At 31.9% G+C, this 18899-nt stretch overlaps 1 protein-coding gene across 2 annotated transcripts; it reads left to right on the forward strand.

Moving 5' to 3' along the window:
- Positions 1–12409: 12409 nt before the first annotated feature.
- Positions 12410–17290, forward strand: LOC134680916 (uncharacterized). Of its 2 annotated transcripts, XM_063540211.1 has the most exons (3): positions 12410–13418; positions 15403–15539; positions 17058–17290. In XM_063540211.1, exon 1 carries the CDS (start codon positions 12572–12574, stop codon positions 13391–13393), a length of 822 nt encoding a protein of 273 aa, XP_063396281.1. In that variant the 5' UTR covers positions 12410–12571; the 3' UTR covers positions 13394–13418; positions 15403–15539; positions 17058–17290. The 2 variants fall into 2 exon arrangements, with proteins under 2 accessions (XP_063396281.1, XP_063396280.1); XM_063540210.1 differs by having other exon boundaries at positions 12410–15539.
- Positions 17291–18899: the final 1609 nt, after the last annotated feature.

The raw sequence follows: 18899 nt of genomic DNA on the forward strand, positions 1-18899 counted from the left end.
TCTATACAATATATAACTGACATTTTCATGAAATTGCTTTTGTGGGATTTTCATGTCAATGTGTCATTTCTTCTAGAGGGAAATATTCGCATGTTTCATGTTTTACAGACGTTTGAGATTTTATTAAGGACAGAAACATTTTCGTATAGATAATTAAATTTAACAAATAACATATGTTGTCATTGTGCTATCATAACTTTCTGTATCAACAAAACAAACTTAACAGTTGTCTGTAAATTTTGTAATGAAACTTTTTTGATAAATTAAAAAGGGAGACCACTTACGCCGTATATTAGGGATTTTAATAAGACTGTATATCTGTGAAGGTTTAACGGGTACAGTTTATTAAAGTTACAAAGATCTAATAATGCTAAATTGGATTTAACAATAATTGCAATTTTTATCATAGCTTTAGATAGATATTTCTAAACTGACCCTTATGATAGATATTTTATTTCTTAGGATGTATTGTAAAGCTTCATATACCTTGTATTCCTGCACAGTGATCTTCTTCCTCATGTTCACAATTAATGAGGCATCAAGTAAGAATCCTTTTACTTAGATTGCATACTTACCGACGGAGTATTGTAATTGTTTGTATTATGAGTGTCGGTAAATTGAACTGTTGAAAACTGCAATGTGAGAAGTTATTGTTCGATTATTCTACATATCGAAACACTAGCTAATAGAAAATATAAAGTATTAAAAATCAAAATAACTTTACATGGCAAAGCAAATTAATTGCGATACACCTATTGCGTGTAAACTGATAAACGTTTCGTTTCCGACAGTTTCTCCAGAACAATTATCATTACACAATTCATATGTTGACCTGACATATCATAATTTGTACTTCATTTTGAAATATCAACCTTTTATGAAGCTATAAAATGATCCGAAATACTAGTATTTCAAATATTAAAAACTTTGAACTCTTATACAACATTCAAGCCTAATAAATGTCTGCTACATTTGTAACACTGTTCATAGTGTTAATACGACATCTTGATAAAAGACGAATGTAGTGTTTAAACAAGGAATGCATATACAATTCCTTGGTTTAGATTGACGGTATACGACAGTAGGTAGCTTACAAGTAGTCGTGTTTACAATGGAGACGCCATAATCGTACTAGTCAGTTGGATATTTGTTAGAAGAAGACAAACCATTATATTTCAATATTTTATATTCAACACTGTGAAACAGACATACTTTAGGGGGATTTTGTAACAGGACATCAAATCGGTAATGATACATGAAAACAGAAATAACCTGTTTTCCTCGGTTCAATGATTAGATATCCGATACCATAACAAGGTCAATTGCATATCACAATGAATGAATACATGGGATATTCACCAAAACACACTTAAAGGTAACTTTCTATGTAATACTATTTCTAGGAAAAGCAATGAATTTGTGAAAAGGGATTTAAATGGAATTGACTTTGTTAAACTATCCTTTAACAATATTATTTCTGTATTAAATTGAGCATGTTGAGTTTACACAAAACGGGTTTTCTTTCGTCATTCTTTGTTAGGTTACACAGAGTATAGGATGTCGTGTTAATTCGAAATCTTTAAAATTGCACTTTTTTGTTTAACGTATTTGCTCAAATGTTTTGTTTAGTACTGTTCAACTTCTGATTTAGGATTTGTATTATTTGTTGCTTCGTCTGTAGAATTTAATCCAAGCAATATATTGCTGACGAGTTAATAAAATTAATGAAAATCATCAATGTGACCTTAGTTAAGTAATCTTATCATTGACAACCATATCGAATCTTATTGTACGACCGCAAAAATTGATTTTTTTGGGTCGTATATTGGTATCACGTTGGCGTCGTCGTCGTCGTCTTCCGAAGACATTTGATTATCGCACTATAACTTAAGTATGGGTGAATAGAAATCTTTGAAATTTATACACAAGGTTATTGATCGAAAAAGAAAGGTTGGGATTGGTTTTGGGAGTTTTGGTTACAACAGTTTATAAATGAGGGGCCAAAAAGGGCCCAAATAAGCATTTTCTTGGTTTTCGCACTATAACTTTAGTTTAAGTAAATAGAAATCTATGAAATTTTGACACAATGTTTATGACCACAAAAGGTAGGTAGTGATTGATTTTATGAGTTTTGGTCCAAACAGTTTAGGAATTAGTGGCCAAAAAAGGGTCAAAATAAATATTATTGTTGGTTTTCGCACAATAACTTTCATATAAGTAAATAGAAATCAATGAAATTTAAACACAAAGTTTATGATCACTTTAAGGAAGATTAGGATTGATTTTGGGAGTTGAGGTCCCAACAGTTTAGGAATTAGGGCCAACAAGGGACCTAAATAAGCATTTTTCTTGGTTTTTGCACCATAACTTTAGTATAAAATAATAGAAATCTATGAAATTTATACACAAGGTTTATGACCATAAAAAGAAGGTTGGTAATGATTTTGAGAGTTTTGGTCCCAATAGTTTAGGAATAAGGGGCCCAAAGGGTCCAAAATTAAACTTTGTTTGATTTCTTCAAAAATTGAATAATTGGGGTTCTTTGATATGCAGAATCTAACTGTGTATGTAGATTCTTTATTTTTTCCCGTTTTCAAATAGGTCTAATTTAAGGTCCAAATGTCCAAAATTAAACTAAGTTTGATTTTAACAAAAATTTAATCCAAGCGGTTCTTTGATATGCTGAATCTAAATATGTATTTAGATTTTTGATTATAGGCCCAGTTTTCAAGTTGGTTTAAATTGGGGTCCAAAATTAATTGTTTGATTTCAACAAAAAATGTACATATGGGGTTCTTTGATACATTATATATGGTTAATCTAACCATGTATTTAGATTTTTGATGTTTGGGCCCGGTTATCAAATTGGTCCACATTGAGCTCTAAAGGGTCCAGAATTGAACTTTATTTGATTTCATCAAAAGTTGAATTCTTGGGGTTCTTTGATATGCTGAATCTAACCATGTATTTTGATTTTGGATATTGGACCATAATAGGTTATGTCTAATTTAAAATTTAAAGTTTTAAGTTTAAGTTCTTAGACCACATTCATTATGTGTAAGAAACCTGTGTTGTGACAACTGTTTAATCACAATCCAAATTCAGAGCTGTATCAAGCTTAAATGTTGTGTCCATACTTGCCCCAATGTTCAGGGTTCGACCTCTGTGGTCGTATAAAGCTGCGCCTTGCGGAACATCTGTTTTTTCTCATAACCTGATTTTTTGTGAACAAGAATTTCTAGCTCTTCGATTTCAGATATTCAAAAATCAGTAACGGTAAACTCTTTCTTAACATATTTATTCATATTTGTAACTTTATCTGTAAGGTTCAATCGTGTTACTTTCATACACAGGATTAAAAAGATACTGAAGCGTATATGTCACACAATTACATGTGTGCTCTAAGATATGTTTGTTTTTTATTCTTATCACGGAGCTATTCTAGAGTGCTTGCTTTTAAAACTCAATTTCATTTATACATATTTATTATGTACAAGTTCATATATATAAAATTACCCTTAATTACGTACATTGTTCAATATAGAGACACGTCCATTCTCTATCTCTAACTATCTTCAACTCTCTCGCATCTCACACTCACCAACTTTTATTTTCGCAAAGGCCTTTGCTACTTTCATGATTTTCTCACACATTAAAACGTCATTCATCTCCAGATCACACAAGTAAAGGGACAGAATCTAAACAAATAGAAATATATATTATTTAGATTAGCATTAAGGGCTGGTTAAGAATTGCACATCACAAAATATGATTTTTGTCTTTTACTACGAAACTTGCTTTTGTTATGTCGCATCTTTATTCGTGTATAGATTCAAATGATGGATAATCCGTGAGTTTAAATATCGTTTAGTCTCTATCCCTTAAATAAATATGTTGGGACTTTTCAAGATTGCCTTAAGGTAAAATAGCAACATCCAGACTGCAACAACATTGAAAACAAGAGGTACATGTATCGATCATTTATTAATCGACGTTTTATGAACAAAGTAAGAACTTGCAAACGTTATTTTACAGCACATTTCGTAAATTCAGAAGTATACTCAATTGTATAGAATGCCACATTCATCAATAGACATGCAAGCAATAATAAATAATAACATCTAACAATTCCTTATTTTCAAATTAGTAAAATGGGAAATAAAGTCAAAACCATTAGTAATAGGACTGGAAGCAAAACTTTCGTGTAATGGAAACACATGCCCTGAAAACAGCAAAACATGGCTAGGTGGAAACAACTACGATCTCCTCTGCTTTGATGATCAGTCAAACAATCCTTCAAAATATGAAATGACATCAAATGGTACAACTTTTGATCTAACGATAAAAGAACTTAATTTTACCGATCTTAATTGTGTATATACCTGTACCTGTGGATTTCAACAATATACTAATATGTTGACAACTGAAGAACTTATATGTAGGTAAACAAAACTTAATTGTAAAAATTTAATATATATATTGTATTTCAATCAAAAGTCGATGATTAGAAAAACATCTGCATAAAAAATATAGACATTTATCTAATTGAGCGGCTTTTTCAACACTGACTTTATTTTTGTGCTATATAATACCCGTCAGATTCCTCCTGCAAACAATATAATAAACCAAGCACACCAACGAACTACAATGAATGCATACACATACCAAACTTAAAACACAGTCAATAATTGCAATGATAAACAAATGTCTTAAAAGTATACCTGTATATAAGACAAAAACTTACAACAAAAGAAACGTTCATAGACGGCGTTATCTGTACTGTTTTCATAATTCACGTGTTATTGTTTTTTTGGCAATTAGTAATTTTGAAATTATGACGACATAATATGCACATTTTTTTATAAATTCAAAGGAAACTGTTAACTTTATGCTTTTCCTATTATTATTTTCCTAGTGGGAACATCGTGCTATTGGCATATTCTAACAGCTCAACTACATGCATACAAAGAATAAAGTTGTTTATTTGTTAGCACATACTTTTGAAATCTAATATATTTGCACATTTAAATGTTGGACAAATTATTATTTGTACAAAATTTTTCTACAAGCTGTAAGTGTTTTATGAACAGCGGAAAACAAATGGATGATACCAAAACAGTCTTTTGTTTTGCAAATTTCTGTCATAAAAAATATAACTTGTACAAAAACCCTGTACACGTAATAATTTGTGCAAATTTACATCTTGTACAAAACATAAATATACTGCAAAGTTGACGTAACACAAAGAAAAACTATTTTTTTTAATAAAATATTAGGTTACATTTTGTCATACTTTTTTGCAATGGTAAATCGTTTAATGTGAAGTATGTTATTATTTCTGAAGCACCTTGTACCTTAATAAAAATGGAACAAAGTTCAAAATATAAATTTTCGATTTTCACTTATCTTCGAGCCAAAAAAGGACTGTATTGCCTTTACTCCCTTAATAACGCTTTTCAGTATTGTTTTTTTTTTTTAACTCAAAGTTTTATTTTCAGACCCACCTACATTACGGGAAAACACTTTAACTAGGAGAGGCAAGAACATGCACATAGATGTTTTGATTGAAGTGTCCCCCTTACCAAATTGCACTCTACTGTTTGAGGTACATCAAGACACTTACATGTATTGAGCATTTCGTGCATCATAAAAAGAAGACAAAAATATTTTTGAAATTTATGCAAATATATTTGAACATCACTGCTTAATTACATATAAAATACTGCAGTTGACCACATATACGGATATAATTGCGAGCGATAATACAGCTTTTTCTTCTCATGGATTGGGTACAAAATTTAAATCATCATTCCGAAATCAAGTCAGAGGCAGAACTTTGTATGTCGCATTGCTGAATAAGTTCATAAAATAGAATTACGGTTTCTGCATTAAAAGTTAAAACGATAACTATCATAGATTTTGACTTCAAGTTATCGTTTTAACTTTTAATACTAGCGCACGGCTTCATTTCAATTAATCAGATACCTGTTTAGGTTGTTTGTATATGTTTCTTCACAATATAAGCTTTTTCAGGATTTTATAGCGTTTAATATAGTAAAATGTCTTCTCATTTATTCCTTACTCGGTTTCGGTGCATTACATTTGCGTATAAAATCATAACCTTTGACGGCAGTTTTTCATTGCATTAGCGCTTACACATGTGAATTCCGCTTAATGCAGGTAAATTATCCTATTTTTAATGTAACTATAATTTTTAGTGAGTTTGTTCAGTGTTATAACGCACAAGCACTTAGTCTGAGAAATATTTAGTCAGATGAAAATGTAAAAACAAAGCCTAACTATAAGTAAACACAAAACGACAAAACTACATGGATGTGCTGAGAAAAAAAAACGAGTATAGTATTTAGCATTGAATCATTCCGGGTCGTCTGTAATACAGTGTACTTTAATGATGGTACTTTTACATGGAGGAAAAGGGGGATCTTATGAAATATATTTGCATTTATTTGTAGTGCATCGCAATAAAATATTCCCTAATGAAAGTGTTCTCCGTCGATACTGAGAGTGCATCCATCATACATTTATAACCCCCTCCACCTAAAAATTCACAATACCTTTTGTTATATTTGTTATGTATCATTGTTATTTTTACATGCGTGCAAATGGAATTAAAAGCTACTCGCAAATATTAAAACTTTTAATTCCAAAATACGTGCAAATGTCATGCACCCATTTAAAAAGAAAGTATCTCAATCAGAAATCTCAGTTAGATATCTCTGTGGGTTTTTTTGTTTGGTTATTATAAATTAAATATTCTGTTTTCTTTATTAATTCTTAATAAATAGTATTTTTTAATTTTTTAGGAACAGGCTTTGTCAGCAAGTATCCTAACGAAGGAAAAACATTATGAAGGTGGTTTAACACTTTTTGAAGTATCCATACAACACCTTGTTGCGCCAGTTGGAACTCTCTGTAAAGGAAATCTGACTCTGCTTTGCAAAGTTGAATCTAACGTCTATCCACTAGATCTTCACGACATTGACGTGTGTGCAGGTATGTACATTACAAACCGAATCTGATTCCCACAGCGATCTATGTTACGATTCAACATAACATTTAAAAAAAGTGTCTTTGTTGATTATTCTACAATACTCCAAGTAGTAAGTAAACAATTTAATAGTATATCCAAGGGACAGTATTCGCTCTGATTCGTGATAATCATTTTAATGAAAAGACCAGCTTATCTAACAAAGATAGATTCCTTTCTTTTCATTTATTGTTTTGGTTCGCGGCAATCTTTTCAGTTATAGAATTATGTCTTTCCACTCTTTTTCTTTTTTCTTCCGCCTATTTTTTTCATTGTGTGCGCTTTTTTTTTTAGATTTTTTTTAAACATGTCTCTTCGTTTTTCGTTTATGTTTCATACAGCCTTTACACTTTTGAAACTGACACTGTTAATTAACCGAACACTTTTCTTTGTAAGAGTTATCTCCCCTAACACAATCTCCTTCGCAACCGTTAGAGAAAGAAAGAAATTAATTCTTCCAAATTGCTCGCTATATCCTCAGAATTATTCCCCCTTATGTATTTGAAATAAGTGATATGAATTTGTAATTTGTAAATCATAAGTGATATAGACCTAGGCTGTCTTGAGGTAATTGGTCCATTAAAAGAAAAAATAGGTCAAGGTCACGTTAAAAAGTTTTGATTTTGACTTGTTTTCACTTATTATCAGAAGCCGTATGAGATATCGAAATAAATGTTTTACTATATTGTTACAAGAGGAACTTTGTAACACATTAATTTTAGCCCCTCTTATACCTAAAACTAGCTGTATGGTGATATAACTCATTATAACTCAGTATAACCTTGTTTAGTACAGACCAATGGTCTTTTATTTTGAGGTCTTTACTTTATGACCTTGAGATTGAGGTCAAGGTCAAAGATAAAAGTGACTTTTTAGATTTTGAAATTCGCTTTAATTTCATGTGTAAAGATTATAAAGGCGTGGGACTTTGTGCATAAGGTTGCAAGCCAAATGAGATTGAAAATTCCAACCGGAAACGAATATTTGAAAACCGGAGGTAGCTATTTTTTGTATATTTTCTTCATATACAAAATTATAGAACAATTTATATTTGGTATCAGTGTCAAGTAAACAAAATATTGATAATTAAAGTGTCATTAGCACATTTATCAACCTGGAAGTAACAAATTATCTCCTTTATTTCAATTGTTATGTGTGATACCATTTATTTTTGAAATCAGCGTACAATAAGCCATCATTTGGCAATAAAAATGACATTTTAAACAGAATTTAGATATGTTGATATCAAAATATCTTGTTTCGGGTGGAAAGGCCTTCAATTGCTTTTTAACAATTGGGGTTTAATTTATTTTAATCTGTTGTGCCCTATTCTTTTTTATTTTTATTTTTGGCCTTGAAAATTATAGACTGCATCTGATGACTTTTGCTGACCTTTGTTTCATTGATAATTATACCAAACCTCTTTATTTGTATACATATATATCTATTAAATATAATTCACAAATTGTTAAGATGATACCGTACGTTATACACATCATCTTAAATGAGTGTAACATCAATATCTATTTAGAATACATGACTGGTCAAATTTAATGAAACAATTTAGACGGATACAGTATTGTTTTCGGACATAATTATACATGTAATATGGTAAACAAGAGTTCTGTTTGTTATTTATGCATACGATTCCGTTTATGTTATGATTACTTATATTTTGAAATATCTTGTACTTTAAAAAGAGCGCAAATTCGGAATGAGACAGATTATAAATTTGTTCTTCAAAAGTTCATAATTGTTGACGGCAACCTTTTACCCATATCGTTTAGTGACCGTGTTCACTTTAACACCGAACATCAAAACCATTTATTTCGATTTACTCTTGTTTTTTTTTTCTAAAATTAACCAGTTGTTCGGCATTTGAAAAGTCACGACCGGAAGATACAAAAAGATCATAAAAAGTTCACTAAACTGGATTTCACCTGATTTAGTTGTTATGTACTTACATAACAATTAATGTATAGACACGTATTATTATGATTAAGCTTTTTTTGGGTCTTTTAGTTTACAATTGTAATTTGCCAACAATTTTTTAAGTGCTGCACCAAAAACACATCATATTGGTTATAACCCGTTTTCATTTTCTTTGCTGTTTATCACCCATTTTACAAAAGAAACTACCTGGTCCAAGTCAAATTAGCAGCGGAAAGAAATGTTTTACCGTAACCTCAAAAAAAAGCAAATACATGTTGGATTCCTGAAAAATATTTACCTCAACATCTTTTTTTATTATTTCAGATGAAGACAGATCTAACTTTGAAATGAATGCTATTATGGGTTCAATATCAGGCACCATTTTAGTGATTGTTATCGTGTTTATTTTGTATTTTCTAAAGTTCCGAATTGGTAAGTAATGTAAAACTAAAGTATTCGGAATTGTTTGCATTTTGTTTTATGTAAGCTAATTTGACACCAATAGCGACGCTAAGACATAGCAATTTATATCTTCATTTCTGTTTGGAACTTAAAGTCGTATGAAACTGGTGGAAAACACTGTTCATCCAATTATTGAACTCTCTGTTTGTTATGATGTAAAAATATAGCAGCTACTTAATTGTCGTGTTTTGATGCCGTTGTTTACCAATTGTCACCTTATAGTAAACAATTAACGAAGAAGCATGAATATTGAGCTCGTGTATAACATGTAAAATTAGATAATAGTTTATTTTAATGACAGATCCATACGTACTGCGATCACCGGATTTTTACGAGGAAGGTCACGCTAAGGTCACTTGTATACGGAAAATATGTCGGTGAATTGCTGCCTGGAAACATTATTAAAAAAAGGAAATTGCTTCTTGATGTGGACAAATAAAAGAATTTTCTTCAGAAAAAAAGACATGTACATAAGTTTTATTATGAAAATCATCCATATGCATCATTTTATTTTTGATTTGAGGTTTCATATGACTTTACTATAGCCTCATTACACACGATTTCATTATTTATGTATGTGCTTCTGTTCCTTTTATTTAGCTTATTATGAATCTGGTCATATTGTGCTCCTAGAAAAATAAAAATGCTGCGTACTCATATATGCGACGACGTCTACAAAAAAAACCCAGATGCGATAAAGCGTAATTTTGGCTATGATGTTGCAAAGTAAACATCGACGAGCACCTGCAATTTAATTTATTGCAGACTTAAAATAACGCAGCTTTAATAATCATATCATGATAGATGCTTACCATGTGTGCGCTTACAGTGGCGGATCCAGAACTTGTCCTAAGGGGACCCCGATGATTGACCTAAGATGGGAGGGGGGGGGGGCGCTATAGTCATGCTTCAATGATTCCCTATGTAATCAACCAAACTTTTCCCACGAAAGGCACCCCCCTCCTGGATCCGCCTATGGCTTTACTATTTAAATTGAATCCGCAATATCTATTTTTAACTTAATTCGTATTTAAGCCTTATCCCAAAAGTAAATTACTTTCCTCTCCGAAATCAAAAATGGAAGTGAAATATCATCGTCATTGTTCAAGCTAGTTTAATATTGGTTTGCTCCAGTATTCCTTCGGAAATAACAGACACACAGAATGAGGAGTTTATTGAAGAGCTACATATTGTAGACGAGTTGTATTATAATATTCAAATGGTAGCTCCCTAACTTACAAAGAGTACCAAAAACTATTGGATTTTAGGACACATCTGTTACATAATATTCGTCTTACTGATTCAAATACTATAACTCTGGTTTACACGAACAGAAGACTTCATTATAAATATACTACATGTATTGCTGTGTGAGATACGAGATCAGAATAATACCGTTATTCATATAATAAATTCGCGAAGACCTATATTGTATTATATCTTGCTTTCTGCTTTTTTTTTTGTATATCTGTCAGAACACTAGAAAAAAATGTTGCGTTTATCTGCATTTTTTTCTTAAGACTGTTACCACACAGTGTATGTAATAATATGGAAATAAAAAAATCCGTATGATTTTCTTACAGGAAATTACAAGGACAGAAGCCTCCAATTTGAATGCGAACACTCAGAAACTTCCGGTCGGAGGCAGCCCAGTCTGGTTCGGCTGGTAAAAGGCAAAGATCCCACGGGGGCCACTGATGAAGGGACACCGTGAAATAAATAGGTCCCGAAACTGGGTTTGGTCCATTATGTAATCAAAACAGTAAATTCACTTTTAATTCAAATGATGTGACAAATTGTCTAATGAATACAATTTTGATCATAGGAAAAGGACCTTTTTATTACTGACGGTTAGTTCTCAGAAAACACATATTTCTTACTTTATTATTTCTTAATAAGCACAATATATTGAGGATTGAATCAGATGACACTTTATCAATTTCATCAATATACGATAATGGCCTGTAGAGGAGGTGTGTATCAACATTTATCAACCCCAGTAAGGGTTATTCCACAAGGAATATACACCGACTCAATAATTGTTTTTTTTCTTCAGTTAACTGAACACATGCTGAACGAGCAAATTATAAATTAAAGTAAAATATTAAAACAGATTGTCAGATCACTTCCGGTCTAACGTTAGAAATTTTGTTTTGTCTATAATAAAAATTGACATTTCACCAATGCACAACAAAGGTAGGCTATTTTTTGTTAAATGTAGAAAACATTTGAATGGGTCAGTGCATTTCTAATATTGTTTCATACAAAAAAGTGATGCCCATCAATTAAAATACTGCAAAAAGCTTACCTATCTACAAAAAAACTATTAAAAAGTGCTTGCCTCTTTAACAATCACTATTATGTATAAATACAAAATGTGCTTGTGATTTTTTTTTTAATATTTGTGTAATCATGAGAATTATAAATGTTATTGATGTTTAAATCAAGTATGTGTATAGATTTGATTTTATAAGTGCAGCCTGATGCAATATCCATAATAATTATCACATATAAACATTACAATTACATCTCAATACATAATTTATTAGTTACTGTGTAAGCCAGACTTTAACATGTTTAGTAGAGACAAACTATATTCATACAATTCATTGGGAGGGGGGGGGGGGGGGGTAGGGGAGCAAAAGGATGGATAAGCTTTATCCCAGATTCCAAAAGTGCACTCCTTTCAATTCATTGCTCAAAATGAAAGTCACATATACCACATTTTCATATGTCATATGTTTGCCTTCAATATCACGTTTATACTAAAATTCTGCGCGAAATGACCAAAGGTTTCCATCAATAACTTTATAACTGTATTATTGGATACAACAGTTGGTACTTTTATTGGTAGATATGGGCGTTTATATTTCCCTTTTACTTATATTTCAATACATATAGTCGTCCATATGTTTTCCCTGAGATTCACTTCTTTCTTTATTATACTGATAAAATATATAAATTTATGTGCGGTATGCGTATGAATTTTCGGATCTATTTTAGTCTATTGTTTAACAATAGAATAAACTAGTTATGCAAATTAGTAAGGTATATAATAGATAGAAAACGGGTTTTTAAGTTTATCGAAGGCTGGGCGGTGACCACTCGACTTGCAGACAATTTTTCAAGATGTCCGATTCAGAGCTAGACCTCGATGATAGAGAATTAACCAAGTCTCCTGACAAGTCAATTGAAGCTTTACGTTCTGCTGCTGAACCAACAAAGAGAAAAGGTAATTCAGAGCAAGATAGGGCACCTGAAGTTTCAAACGCAGATTTGTTTTCTTTGATGACAACTTATTTCAATAATAAACTTTCCGGTATAGAGAAGAATTTCTCAGATACTACAGAGACGTTAGTAAAGAGAGCAAAGAAGGCAGAGAATACCTTTAAATTTAAGGGGAATCAGTTACAATTTGAGCTTAACTCTGACATTCAAGACAGTATAAGCACGGCAATAGGCTACATTGAGAAGAATCGACCTAAAAAGGCAGTTAGGGTTTTAGAAGATTCGTCTGTCCAGCTCAAGAAGAGAAATAAATTAATTAGAATCGCGGATAAGTCCGAGGGCGGTTGGAGAACGGTGAATGAATACCTTTCAGATGAAGTGGCCAGTGACTCGGAAGACGAGAAAAGAATACGCGCCGCAGGTAACAGGGCAGTTGAAAAGATCAAAGCAGAGAAAACAGATAAACGCAGCAGTAGAAAGCGTCCGGCAGAAGCATCTGGTTCAACAGCTCAAATGGCACATAATGGTACAGGTGGTTCTGATGCTACATTTCGCCTGCAGCCCTTTCGAGGGGGCTTGGCCGCCAGCGGCCAAAGTTTCGGCAACCAAAATAGCTTCAAGACCTCAGACGTCTGTTACAACTGTGGCATGCAAGGGCACTGGGCAAGAGACTGCAGGAAGGGAAAGGCAAGGACAGGACCTTCCAGAGGATCTTCTTCTTAAAGATCATAACAGTGACATTTTCAAGGTACAAGATTATGATATTGTTGAAACATTTTATGAATATGAAAATTGTAATTCTGATATTTATGTTAAAGGTCGTTTGAAAAAATCTATTAACTTTTGGAAACAAATTAATGCTTCAGATTTCATTTTGAATGTTATTACAGATGGTTACAAAATTCTTTTGCTTAACGAGCCTGAAGAAATATTCTTAAGAAATAACAAATCAGCATTTGATAACAATGAATTTGTCTCGAAAGCTATTTTAGATTTAATGAAAGGGGGCTTGATACGAGAGGTATCGAGTAGACCGCACGTGGTTAATCCTTTGACCGTCTCGACTGCGAAAAATAAACACAGGTTAATTTTAGATTTACGACATGTAAACAAACAGGTAGTCGATAGCAAGATTAAATTTGAAGATTGGAAAGTAGTTAAACAGTATTTATCTTCTAATTGTTTCGGATTCGTTTTTGATAAGAAATCAGGATATCATCATATTGATATTTTTAACGAACATCAGAAATATTTAGGTTTCTCCTGGAAATTAGGAGGTGTAACAAAGTTTTTCGTTTTTACTGTACTTCCTTTTGGTTTGAAATCTAGCGGATATATCTTTACTAAAGTAGTTAGACCTTTAGTAAAACATTGGCGAAAGAAAGGAATCAAAGTCGTTGTTTATTTAGATGACGGGTTCGGTTTAGCCGATAATGAAAACACATGTAAAATGCATTCTGATATAGTAAAGTCAGATCTTATATCATCGGGGTTCGTACCAAACAGAGATAAATGTCACTGGACACCAACACAAACATTAGAGTGGTTAGGTTTTATATGGAATTTAGACATATGTAAACTAGATATACCAGATAGAAAAAAGAATGATTTAATTGACTTAGTTAATGTTATACTTAACAGTTCCTGCAAAGTGAAAGTAAGATTGTTAGCAAAAGCAGCTGGTAAAATCATTTCTTTTACGCCTGCTTTAGGTCACATTACACAGATCATGTCGAGAGGTTTGTTTGAAGTTATAAATTTAAGACAAGATTGGAACCAATCTATTAATATAAATCATTGTAACGCTTGTATCAGAGATCTGATATTTTGGAGAGATAGCATTTGTAAGTTAGAACCAGTTTCTTTGTTAGGATTGGATTCTGAATTTTACATATTTACAGATGCAAGCAATACAGGGGCTGCTGGATATATTGATAATCTAAAACAGATTATGCATAAATCTTGGTCTGACGATGAGAAATTAAAGAGCTCCACTTGGAGGGAAGTCAAAGCAATAGAGTTGTCTATATTAAGTTTTGCACGTTTGCTTAAACATTGCACGGTATCGTTTTATACAGATAATCAAAACGCTGTAACAATAGTTCACAAGGGTAGTAAAGTACCAGAATTACAGTCTTTAGCTTTATCAATATACGATTGTTGTCGTAAAAATGATATTACTATTTTTGTTAACTGGATTCCAAGGGAACAGAATGAACAAGCAGACATGCTAAGTAGAATTGTCGATATTAACGACTGGCGTATTTCAGATGAATTTTTCACATTCTTGAATGATTTATGGGGTCCATTTTCAGTGGATAGGTTTGCTAGCTTTGAAAATACGAAATTACAAAAGTTTAATTCTTTGTATTGGAACCCAGGTTCTTTATGCGTCGACGCTTTCACGTGCGACTGGTCCGGTGGGAACAACTGGCTAGTACCTCCAGTAACTGAGGTTAGCAGAGTTATAAATCATTTAGTAAAATGTAAAGCTAAAGGAACTTTGATAGTTCCGAATTGGCCTTCATCGCCATTTTGGCCGTTGATTTTTGACACTGGTCTAAAATATAGAAAGTACATAATTGATGTGCTTCAGTTCAACGAACCAGAGAGAATTTTCGAATCTGGAAATAATTTGAACTCTGTTTTTGTGAGAGTAGATTTCAAAGGATCTGTATTAGCTGTTTTGTTAGACGCTTCATATTGTTAATATTAAGTCTTTTTATTTACAGAATTGTTTTTACTATATGAATATTGATGTAATATGTGTGTGTTGGAAGTCACTGGACGTTATACTCTTTGGTCACTGGACTAAATCTTTTAGTAATACTGTATGGTCACTGGACCTGATTGATATGCTTTGATTCAGGTAAATATGTTATGTAATAGAATTTTTATCTTTTTACAAAAAGATTGTAATTACTGTATATCTATTTTTAGAACATTTTTTCGACTGGATTCTGGTCACAGTTAAGTTTGGTTAAGCACACAGAACTCAGATTACTTTACTCAAATCTAAATGCAACTGTCTTAGATTCGAGGGCCAAGACAACTGTTACAAAATATATTGGAGGTTTCAAACGTTTTCTAAAGTGGACACAAAAATACAAAGAGATAACTTCAGTACTTCCGTGTAATAAACTTTATGTGGGTTTATACTTGCAACATTTGATAGAGTCATCCGAAGGTTTTAGTTCAGTAGATACAGCATTTTATAGTATAAAATGGGCTCATCGTATTGCTGGCGTAACTGATCCATGCGAATCTGAACTAGTCAAGAGTATACTAGAAGGTGCTAAGAGAATACTATCTCGTCCGAAAAAGAAAAAAGAACCAGTTGACTCGAATTCGATGATTAAACTGTTTGATAAATATCAAGATCGTAATTCACTAAAAGAAGTGCGTTTATTGTTAATGTGTTCGTTAATGTATACAGGATTTTTGCGTTTCAATGAGTTATGCAACATCACAGCTAAAGACATAGTTTTTCATACTTCGCATGTCAACATTTTTATTCGTAAGAGCAAAACAGATTGTTATAGACATGGTAATAATGTTGTCATTTCTAGATTAGATAGTTCTTACTGTCCTGTAAAGCTTTTGCAAAGTTATCTAGTTTTAGCTAAGATTGAGAATAATTCTGAATTCTTTATATTTCGTGCATTGTCTTTTTTAAAGAAAACTAATTCTTTTATATTGAGAAGAAAAAATGTAAAAATTTCGTATACTCGAGCAAGAGAGTTAGTCAAAGAGGCCTTATCACAAATCGGTTTGAATGTAAACAAATTTGGTTTACACAGTTTCAGAGCAGGCGGTGCCACAGCGGCCGCTAAACATGATATACCAGATAGACTTTTTAAAATACATGGAAGATGGAAATCTGATTTAGCTAAAGATGGTTACGTATCAGATAGTTTAGAAAAACGATTATCAGTTTCTAAGAATTTAGGTTTATAACATTTTCACTGACTGCTTTCTTTGTACGTCGAAATGGTCACCGTGCCTGTTAGTATCAGAACTATTCTTGTCTTATTTATATACATATATACAATATGAGTTAGTTAAGAACAGAAATTAGAAGCAGAGTTGTACAAGAAAAATAGAGCAAGTTAGCACATAAATATGTTATGTTCGTTTGAACATCGTGAATTAAGAACATAAATAAATTTATGTGCGGTATGCGTATGAATTTTCGGATCTATTTTAGTCTATTGTTTAACAATAGAATAAACTAGTTATGCAAATTAGTAAGGTATATAATAGATAGAAAACGGGTTTTTAAGTTTATCGAAGGCTGGGCGGTGACCACTCGACTTGCAGACAATTTTTTTAGTGTATTGTTAAATGTGTATATATAGTATACTGATTTGTAATGTTTATTTTATAGATTTGATATGATGAAGTGTTTACGCAGAGATGTTTAGGACATTATTGTTTGATGAAATGAACTGAAAAGACATTTATAGAAAATTGATTACTAGTAGATTGTGAATTATGATGAATAAATAGAAATGGTCACCGTGCCTGTTAGTATCAGAACTATTCTTGTCTTATTTATATACATATATACAATATGAGTTAGTTAAGAACAGAAATTAGAAGCAGAGTTGTACAAGAAAAATAGAGCAAGTTAGCACATAAATATGTTATGTTCGTTTGAACATCGTGAATTAAGAACATAAATGTATTTTAGGGCGTTTCTTTAAACAGTGTGAATGGTAATAGATCTAGAATAGTTACCAGTTTATTGTTACTACTGTTTATTGTTACTTTTGTTTTTTGTTACTTTTATTTATTGTTACATTAGTTTTTTGCTTTTATTAGCCTTACCTATATTCTTACGAAGCATTTGACGAACTGAAAAAAACACAAATATATATGATATATATGTATATTGATAAATTACATCAGAAGGCATAACATGTAGATCATCACAGTCGGTAATGGTTTAATTACAAAGATTTGTTTATAGATTTTAAAACAAATATTTTGTGCTTCAGAAAAATGCATGACAATTAGGTTAGGCTTATTTTTGTTTCCATTTAATAGAAAAGTACTAATTATATGGCAAGTATGCAAGTACAAAAAATGTTCCTTGTTTAGTACCTTCAATATTTTTCTCTACAATATCTTCCATGCATATGTATGCAGCATACTTTTCATATACCAAGTATTTATGAATTTTTGAATTAGTTTGTTACTAATATGGTGGAATATGCGTCAGTTTTTCTCAACGTTGCAGTCATTCTTTGAATAAGTATTTCTTGTAAGAAAATTTAAAGCCACATCAATTTTTTTTTGATTTTCGGGCTTTTGGCCAGACTATAAAAGAACAAAAATCCATGTTTGCCGATGAACTCCACGTTAGAATGTGCCTAACTGCATAACACAAAGCATCCCAACATTTCTCTAGCCTTATATAGCATTAAATGTTTTAAGAATGTCATATTATTATTATAATGCAAAATTTAATTGGTGTTGTTTCTAGTTATTTTCTGAGATATCGAAATTTCAGTGACGGTCATGAAGTAGCTAATATTAAAAAGAAGATGTGGTATGATTGCCAATGAGACAACTCTCCACAAGAGACCAAAATGACTCAGAAATTAACAAATATAGGTCACCGTAGGGCCTCCGACAATGAGCAAAGCCCACACGCATAGTCAGCTATAAAAGGCTCCGAAATGACAATGTAATGCTGAGTTCACACGTAATTCGAATTCGATTCGCATTAACTAATTCGAATTCGCATTCGAAACGTTTAACGTTCTAACGTCAGTTCTAATTCGAATTGGAATACGCATCAAATTCGCTTTACCGTCCTAACGACGTTAACTTTTAATTCGGATTAACAAAAACGTATTTCTAATGCGAATTAGGTAATTCGAATTAGTCAATTCGAATTAAAAAAGGAGAGTGTGGGAACGCGATTAGCGTATTCGATTCGCATTCGATTCGAATTCAATTAGAATTAAAGTTACGCTTGAAGGGTCAATCTTAGTGATTAATAGTCCAAAATGTTCAAGTGCACCAACACAAAAGGTTAATGAAGGCAAATATAGGTGCAAGCAACTGAAAGACTTAAGTTGATCTTTTACACAAAAAATACATCGGTTTTAAATATTTCACTTATTCATTTATTTAAATATTTTCTTTAAAATTGCCTCTTTGGCCATTCCCATATTTTGTGACATTTCTAGTTCTTGGAAATTCCTGTATATTAACATAG

This window comes from Mytilus trossulus, chromosome 8 (genome assembly GCF_036588685.1).
Source record: "Mytilus trossulus isolate FHL-02 chromosome 8, PNRI_Mtr1.1.1.hap1, whole genome shotgun sequence".
In the NCBI taxonomy this organism is placed as follows: domain Eukaryota; kingdom Metazoa; phylum Mollusca; class Bivalvia; order Mytilida; family Mytilidae; genus Mytilus; species Mytilus trossulus.

Coding starts and splice junctions, on each gene's coding strand:
- LOC134680916 (XM_063540210.1), top strand. CDS start 13,029: ATGAATACCTTTCAGATGAAGTGGCCAGTGACTCGGAAGACGAGAAAA.